Consider the following 9489-nt stretch of genomic DNA (forward strand, 5'->3'; position numbering starts at 1 on the left):
GTTTGGACAGAAGTGAGCGGCCTACAGGCCCACTGCACACAGGCTGGGCCCGGCTCTAGCTGCGCTGCTGTACGGAGCACTGACCGCCACGGGACCGGGCGGTGTCTGTCTGAGGCGGCGTGGTAGATTATTCAAGATGCAAACATCTGCTCTGGACAAGCGTTAAGAAGGCGCGTTTACTGCTGCAGCATCCAAGTGTGTGTGTGTGTGTGTGTGTGTGTGTGTGTGTGTGTGTGTGTGTGTGTGTGTGTGTGTGTGTGTGTGTGTGTGTGGGAGAGAGAGAGAGAAAGAGTGCGTGCATGCGTGCTCGCGCGCGTGTAAGTGTGTGTCACTATGAGTCTCGTGTCGGGCTTCCCTCACCACCCGGTCATGCACCACCACGACAGCCACCACTACTCCCTGCATGCGGCGGCGGCCGGTCGGTGTCACGAGGATACCGGGGCTCCTCCGTACTTCACGAGCTGGCTCATAAGCCACGCGGATATGTCTCCGACTGAGTATAGTCTCGCGCCCGGCTACAGCCCAGAGTACCATGGCAACAGCGGCGGCGGCTCCACCGGCGGCCTGGACCCGCACCATCACCATCACCACCACTACGGACCCGGCGGCCTGGTGCCGGGGGCCGGGGCCATCGCGGTGAACGGAGCCGCGGTCAGTATGCACCCCCACCACACACATCCTCGGCCCGTGAAGCGGAGACCCACGGCCAACCGTAAGGAGAGGCGGCGGACGCAGAGCATCAACTCGGCCTTCGCGGAGCTGAGGGAGTGTATCCCCAACGTCCCGGCCGACACCAAGCTGTCCAAGATCAAGACGCTGCGGCTGGCCACCAGCTACATCTCCTACCTGATGGACATCCTGGACAAGGACGGACAGCACGGGGACACGCAGGCTTTCAAGGCCGAGCTGAAGAAAACGGAGGCCCGGGAGGAGCGGAGGAAGAGAGAGACGGTAAGACTTGTGCGCTCGGGAACATAAAGGCGACCCCAGTTTGTTCCCTTGTTCCATCACACATCAGCCTGCCCGCACACAGTATTTTCTGAGTCAGCCTAAATAAAGTCAGAGGCCGGCAGCCTCAGGAGTCCTCAGCAGATCCACTCACAGACTGGAAGAGTACATCTTAATTATAGTCACTAGTATGGACTAACATGTCTAACTTGGGCCTACTCCTAACTTTGGCAAATGCAGTCACCTTTTCGCAAAATGAAATAGAAAAAAACGTTTCTGCCATGAGTCATGAGCTAAAAGCACAGTGTTTGAAGGAGGAGGTGATACAGTGTCACTATTCTGAAATGGTTTCTCTCACGGAGATGAACGACCGAGGGTCACAGCTGAGCCTCCTGTAAATACCCTCTCTTTATTAGCTCTACTGTAGGAAAAGAAAGGCAGCGTCCGACAGGAAGCACGGTAGACTAACATGTAAACTTTACACCAGAAACTACATGCACTTTGTTTATTGCCTTTCACTCAAAAACAATCCATTAAAATCCTTAAAAGTAAGACAATTTGGTGTAAAATCAGCGTGCGCGTTGGTAGAATCATACAGACCCGTTTTAATGTTATCCATGGGGACGCGTTTATTCTGACCCCAGGCCTACTGAAAGAGCTGTGAACCAACTGTTCAACCAAAGAAATGACAAGCCATTTTCGAATATAATGCTACTCTGTGCAGCCTGTTCCATCATACATACATGCAGGATCCTGTGGGGCTATTCTGTAAAGGCCGAGGAAACGGGGAGAGTTTGGAAAGGACACCGTTGTGTTTAGTCGCCGGGGCAGTGTGCTGTCCGCTGCAGGATCAGGCGTAAAGTGAACGGTAGACTGCTCTAATTTAGCTTTAAGGTGTTATTATATTTTATGAGCAAGGTTATAAATATCTCTGCAACATGAACACAAGACCTAAATACAGTTTAATCAGGAGCTCTAATCTGAGCGGAGATTCTCTAAACAACCCCAAACATTATAATCTCGTTTATTTTGGAAGATGAAGACAGGAGTCAATGAATGGCTGTTTTACATTCCCTGACAAAAACACCATGAGGTTAGTCATTTACACAGCACGGGCATGGGAATGAGGAAATCGTTGTTCTGTGTTTCATGATTGTTTTTAAAATCACATCTAAGCAACTACCAGCACCCGCCGTCTGTGGAGCTATCAGTGTACCGTCCAGAGAGCACTCAGACCCCGGACCCAGCTTACCCTCAGAACGGTACAATGTTTTAGTGAGGGGGCATAAACCCTGATAAAAAAAAAAATTTTAAAAGCCAGGCTGCACAGGAGAGGAAAAAAGTAAAGAGCAACACAGGCCTTTCCTGTGCAGGAATAACACACACACACACACACACACACACACACACACACACGGGGAGGGAGGGGAATCTCACAGCCCTATTTATCTGGGGGAGGAATTGAAAAAGCCAGTGAAGCACACGGGACTGCTAAAGAGAGAGTAAACAGCCAAACAGAGGTGTTTACCCGTTTTTACAACTGACACTTGACTCCCTAACCATTGACTGTGAAAGGGGAAAATACTTATTGTGTTCCCTTACGGCTTAACTTAAATCAATTCAAACCTTACACAATAATGGTATAGTCCAAATGGTCAAGTCTGTATAAGAGAAAGCCAGAAAATTGGTTTCCATCCTCAGACAGTTTGGAGCCAGGAGGGGCCAGGCTCGCCCCTGCAGACCTACCAGCATAATTCCAACACTTCTGGATGCTTTTGTCCTTCCTGCTGTGTTATCCACATCAGTTCGGGCCGAGCTCTGCACATGCTGCCCGTATCCTGTGACTGCAGCTTTACAAGGGCCTGCCTTTGCTAAGGATTTATTGTTTGGCACATCCAAGAGATTTAAACTCATTTCAACAGTGCTATTTCAAACACAGTAGGCAGTAGTATCAAATAGACATTTTATTTATATCAGAGTTACTTTATCCTCTTTGTGATGAGTGGCATTTTTATTTCTGACAACATGCAAACAGAAGTAAGCATCATGTCGTGGATTCTGTGCTTTGATAAAGCTAGCTGCCTGTTGTTTGGACACATTTCTCTCACGATCAATGACTCTATCTTCATCACGTTCTTACCTTATCCAGAGCTTTAGTCCAGCAGGGGAATTGCGTTTAGAAACAAATAATAGACGCAGAGCAGGTCAGAATAGACTAGAAGAGAATCGAACAGAATAATTATTTCCTGTCTGTTGCCTAACATGCTGCCTATAGGAAGTGTGGTGTATAATTGAAGCCAGAAAGCAATTTTTCCTCACATTTCAAACTGCAATCCCTAATAGAAGGATGTAGTGCTGTTAATAACTCATGTCAACTCAGTCCTGGATTCAAATACACACGCCCCTGCTACAAGTCAGACACTACAGTTGGAGAAAGATGTGAGGAACAGAATTAATTCATTTGTGCAAAGAGCCCTAAACCTTTGATAAGGATAAAACACCTATGAAGTGAGTTTGGTCCTCAGTGTAGCGAAAGTAAGCACTCAGTGTTCCTTATGCTACCCGGTCAGCTCTTACATTAATGATGAGGTGGTTAACCCGCAAGTGAATTTAAAGTGTATTTAAGAGGATGACCTCTAAGCTTGCAAATAAGGGGGGGTAGAGGCAATACACCCAGTCATTTAACGGACTTTATATGACGTTGTGTTTGCAAGAGAGAATTTATTTATTTATTTTTGTTGCAAATCATACGCTTTTTTTTTTTCTTTCTTCATCCCCACTGTTGTATGTTTGATTAGAGCCATGACTTAATTCAGGCTGGATCAGCTGGGATGTTGTTGCACTACAATGGAATAATCCAATGATCCAGTTTGTGCAAAATGGACTTCACAGAGGCAGGGAGGGGATGCTGTTGGACCTGAACCAAGACGGACCAGTTTGACTTCTTTTAGGATGCATTTAGAATCCATTTCTGAAAGGAAAACTATGTGCATGATTTTAAGTTTAATCTTGAATTACCTTATCTCTTTATGACTTTATTATTTTATCACAGTGCAGAGAGCCTAAATTAACATGATTATCCATAATGATTCCTGATGATTTAGACTTGGAACATTATGGAGTCATTAGACATGTTAACTAATTTACAGCACACGTTTAAGTACCGTTACAGTGTTCCTTTTTCTGAAAAACAGTTTTTGTTGCTATCTCTGTGGTATTTGGGCCCTGTATGTGATATAAATACCTATTAATGTGCAGGATATAGGGAGCTGCAGTAATGCTGTAAAGACGTTGATGTGTCGCCTGCAGACTAATAGAGCCTGTACTTCTGCCTTGACAAGTGACTGGGACTGGAAACTGGTGTTACATGTACACTTGGAGGAACCTTCAAAAATCCTTCAATTAATTGTGTGTTAATAATAAAACCCTGACAAAAGCCCCTATTAGCTCAAGACATCACACATAAAAGATCTACTGCTGTTTGCTTGTTAAAGTATTTAGCACAGTGCACAACTGAAGGAGAGAGGCATTATCTTCTATATAAAATATATGATATTTATTCATATTTTTGTTCTCATTTTAGAATGTTACAGTAGGCTACAGGCTGTAAAATGTATCAAAATTAGATCTAGACCTATATCACATCATTGTATGACAGGAAAAATTATCTGTTCATATAATGACTTATTATTTGCTAATTCATAACGATCCGGAATAATTACACAGGCCCAAGATAAAGTCAGTGCGTGTATGTTGTTGTTGTTTTGCCCCTTGTGACTCATTTTAAAGTCGACATCTTGTTTTATTTCTGTTTTACGCTTTATGTTGTAAGAACAGAGCGGCTCGCGCTGTTGGGGCCGGTGCGACAGCTGCGGCCACGGCTCTCTGACAACGAAACAGACTCACTCCAAAAAACAATTACACATACACATATGAGGATGGACCCGTGTGCATGTCTGCTGTAGTTTATGGTGGCGTGCTTCATTCTTCACAGCCTCCCGCTGTTTACAGTGATTCCAACAGGCGCGTCGTGTTGGCCCCGTGGCTCCGCTAACGCGCATGGGCCCGGATAGTAGCCAGTAGACAATACCGGCCCTTTGTAGGGTTCTGCCCGATTTGTCACCCATTTTTTATTTATTTTCGTCCACAATAGAGAGTTACCCTGAATCCGTAGAAATGGCTTCTTGAATTGAATTGATCTTTCTTTGAGTTTCCTGGCAGAGAACCGTTGACTCCAAAACTCGGATCTTTTCAGTAGGATATGTGCTTTTTCTGTGATCGGTTCATATACATTGCAAATAACAGTTTGCATTAAAAAATTGCAGCATATTGACAATTTTTTTTTTAAATGATCAGTGGTGACAAAATATGGAAATCCATTACGCTTCTTCAAGTACAAAACCATACATTGTAAAAACTTCACTTAACCGTTTAAATATATCAAGAATAATTATGTTAAATATACTTTACAGTGTTCAATTCTAAGTTATACATTAACATTCAATTCTATGTATTTTTTTTAATGGCGTGTGCCTATATATGGCCTAGACGTTAGGGTATTTCAGAGCATCAGTCCAGTTTGAGCACTGCCCATATTTGATGAGATTAATATTTAATTTAATATTTCATAGTTGGTTAAAATGCAGCATGTGTGTTAGTGCTGGATCAGATGGAATACACTGTGTTTACCGCTCTGCGACTGCTGCGGGCTGTGCACAGCAAAGGAAGGAGATATCACGTAGGCGTATTTTGATCCAGTGTGAAGCAGAGAAAAATGATGAGTCCGGCCTGGTGCAAACCCTGGACATCCCGCCCTTCAGCGTGAACCCACGGACTGCCGGTGGAAGAGAGGTGGGCAGTGTCTGCGTCATCAGACGGCCGGGTGTCCATTCCGGACGGTCACTGACGCCTCTAGGGCCGCTGGTTGCACAATGCCAAGATAATAACTCGCAGCACTGTAAATCCATTTGGAAACATTTACAAATATAGTGATATTCATTTTCCAACTCTTACTATAGCGGCTACTGTCTCACTGTTTTAACACAAGGAGTGGACGCGTACTCTCTCAGGGATCAAATGCACTCCAGCCCGGTACACTGACCACGAGTATTATTATTATAATTATTATTATAATAATTATTATTATTATTATTAATAATATTATTATCATTATTATTATTATTGTTGTTGTTGTTGTTTTTGTTGTTGTTGTTGTTATCATCGTCATATTAATCATCATTATTATTATTGTTATTATTATTGTTATTATCATCATCATATTCATCATCATTATTATTTTTGTTATTATTATTGTTATTGTTATCATCATCATATTCATCATCATTATTATTTGTGTTATTATTATTGTTATTATCATCATCATATTCATCATCATTATTATTTGTGTTATTATTATTGTTATTATCATCATCATATTAATCATCATCATTATTATTATTATTATTGTTGTTATTGTTATTATCATCATATTAATCATTAGCAATATTATTTTTGTTTTTATTATTGTTATCATCAGCATATTGATCATCATTATTATTATTATTATTGTAATTGTTATCATCATATTAATCATCATTATTATTATCTGGATTACAGCAATCTTTTCCTTGTAATTTCACTGTGCGCGTGTAGACTTTGTAGAAAAGGAAATACTTTTTTTACTGCTCAATAGAAAATAGAATGCTATTATAGCCTACCACATATTCTATATTAATATATATTCTATTAGGCTTAACGTGGCTGCAGGAACAGCCGTTGGCAGATGGAAACAGCAAATCTCAGGATCAGGATCAATATAATATAACAATGTTATATTAGAATATATTACAATTACATACAATACGCTTATAATAATAATAATAATAATACTACTAATAATAATAATAATAACATTTTGATAATTTATCCAGCATTAAAAGCTAGGCTACTTGCCCATATTCTTTACCTTTTAGTTTATTTTATACGGTTAACAGAAAATAAGGTATTGATAAAAGCGCCCACATGGACACACACACACACACACACACACACACACACACACACACACACACACACACACACACACACACACACAGGTTTTAACAGTTTATTTTTATGAAATAAAGTGTAGAGTATCCGTTCGTTAAAAAGCAGGCTGGTGTGGTGAAAGTGTGGAGCTTGTAAACACTTCCAGGTTATTTTTCTATGTAACTTCAGCCTAGTGTCAATAAAGCTCATGTATCTCCAGAGAAACCACGGCTGCGTGTTGAGCTGCAGTGTTCTGGAACATGACCCAAACCGGGCCGGTCCCGGACACAATAGAATTAGCTACACTACAAACACAATCACTATGGACTTTTGTTGCGAAGTGTCACATTAAAACCAACAGGTGCACGTTTATACACAATCAGTACAGGTCAACATAGGCTGATGAAGAAACCATTTATATTCCATATGTGTGGGGAGTCTGTGTATGTTATTAAAAAACGGTTTCCATGGTGACAGAGGCTGCTATCAGTCTTTCCAGCGCATAAAGATGCTTCAAACAATAGTCAATGATGAATATGCATATGTAAAAAGCAATACGTGTCATGTGTTTGCAGGTGGAGATCCCAAAGACATCATCATCCTCCTCTTCCTCGTCATCCTCCTCTGCGGTGGGCGATAAGAAGAGTAAAGGACGGACAGGATGGCCTCAACATGTCTGGGCTCTGGAGCTCAAACAGTAGCGCCTCCCTCCCTCCCTCCCTCCCTCCGTACTGCCGGTTGATAGCAGTCTTTCCCTCCTCCAGCTCCGTCCTCGTAGAGAGTGATGACGGGACACGGAGGCCGCCCCGTGATGAACCCGGACGGCAGTCATCATCCGTTCTCTGGACCTGGAGACTGCGCTCCGGCCGCCGGAGGTTACTGCGTGGGGAGCTGCGTTCAATTCGCTGCGGTGTGAGATTTGAGTCGGAGTTGATCATCGAACTGCAGATCGATAACTCCCCACCTGTCACCAGCGAAGGCTTCCTGCGGGGTTGTCGAGTCAGGCTTTGACCCTGAACCCGGATTTTCCTCATTAACTTGTATCTCAAGAAAAAAAAAGTCCTCGTGAAAATATCACACAGCAGTCTCTGTTAAATGTTGAAGTGAAGTATTTAATTAAAACACTTTTAAACAAAAAAAGAGAGATGTACATACGGATTCAGCAAATGGAAACGTTGTTCCATAGATGTGTCCCTATAATGCAACATATTTGATGTCAGTGGAAACTTTGGGATAGTCTCTTTTAAAATACAGTAGGCCGAATGGCTTTGAGCTTCAAGCCCCCCCCCACACACACACACACACACACACACACATAAAAACACCCTAAGTGATTCCAAAATGAACAAATGTTTGTTCAGACTGCACATTCTTCCCATTTTAGATTCCCATCTAAACAGGAAAAATAATGTTTGACAAACATATTTCTGACTCCACGTTCATCTCTGCTCTGCTCCACTACAACACAAATGAACAGGGAGTTTCTTACACAGACGCAGGCTTTAAAAAAGGCTTCATGTTCATTTCATATTCATCCATATAAGTGAATCATACAGAAAGTAGTCCCCTACACTGGGAGAAAAGGAAGATGGAGAGAAGAACTTGGGCAGAGGAGACTTTACATGAAGACCCTCAAAGACCCTCAAAATGATGTTAACAGTTCAGTGATAGTCTGTTGGCTGTTTAGGACAAATAAACAAGCAATCCTGACATCGGATCTGCACCCCTGATTGGACCTATGTGCACCAGAGCGTGCTGGCCTGGGTTGGATGAGACGCTCAGGTTCAAATAATAATAGGCTTCATCATCCATAACATTTGAGCCTATGAATCAATAGGATCCGCTGTTACATTCATCAATGTAACCAGCTTTCAGCTTTCTACAACTCTCCGCTTCTCTTCAGCCCAACGGTGGTATTTGGTGGAGGCCGGACTAAAGAGGGCTCTATAAAAGCTTTAAGGATGTGTCCTCCCACGTGTAGGCCCACGTTTCCACTGAGAGAAGTCAAGCTGCACACCACTGCAAGAGTGTGTCGAGGAATACACAACGAGCTGGGGCGAGGCAGAACACACACACACACACACACACACACACACACACACACACACACGGAGTGTTGACGTACTCTCTGCTTTATTTAAGGGAATATATTTATGTGCAATGCGGCCGTGAGAAGGACCCAAACAGCCATTCTGACTGACAACGGACATTAGGCTACCTTTGATTAAACACAAGGTGTATATGAAGTGCTCTCTGTCTTTCTCTCTCTCTCTATCTCTCTCTCTCTCTCTCTCTCTCTCTCTCTCTCTCTCTCTCTCTCTCTCTCTCTCTCTCTCTCTCTCTCTCTCTCTCTCTCTCTTTATCAATTTTGGGTTGTAAATGTAATGATGTCACGATGATGACCAAGTGTCCGTGTTGTGCTGTGAAAATGTGTTGCGAGTCTAAATAATGCTTTATGTGGGATGTAAACAGTGTCATGAATTGAATAAACCACCACCTGGTTACATAACAACA

The 9489-nt window shown here is 42.7% G+C and overlaps 1 protein-coding gene across 1 annotated transcript; it reads left to right on the forward strand.

The window, feature by feature from the left end:
* Window positions 1-333: 333 nt before the first annotated feature.
* Window positions 334-8944, forward strand: hand2 (heart and neural crest derivatives expressed 2; the record flags this gene model as incomplete). The annotated part of the gene is made up of 2 exons (XM_083928902.1): window positions 334-951; window positions 7551-8944. The coding sequence occupies 2 exons, from the start codon at window positions 334-336 to the stop codon at window positions 7674-7676; spliced, it is 744 nt and encodes a 247-aa protein (XP_083785028.1). The 3' UTR covers window positions 7677-8944.
* Window positions 8945-9489: the final 545 nt, after the last annotated feature.

The sequence above is a fragment of the Echiichthys vipera genome (genome assembly GCF_963691815.1).
Source record: "Echiichthys vipera genome assembly, chromosome: 2".
Classification (NCBI taxonomy): domain Eukaryota; kingdom Metazoa; phylum Chordata; class Actinopteri; order Perciformes; family Trachinidae; genus Echiichthys; species Echiichthys vipera.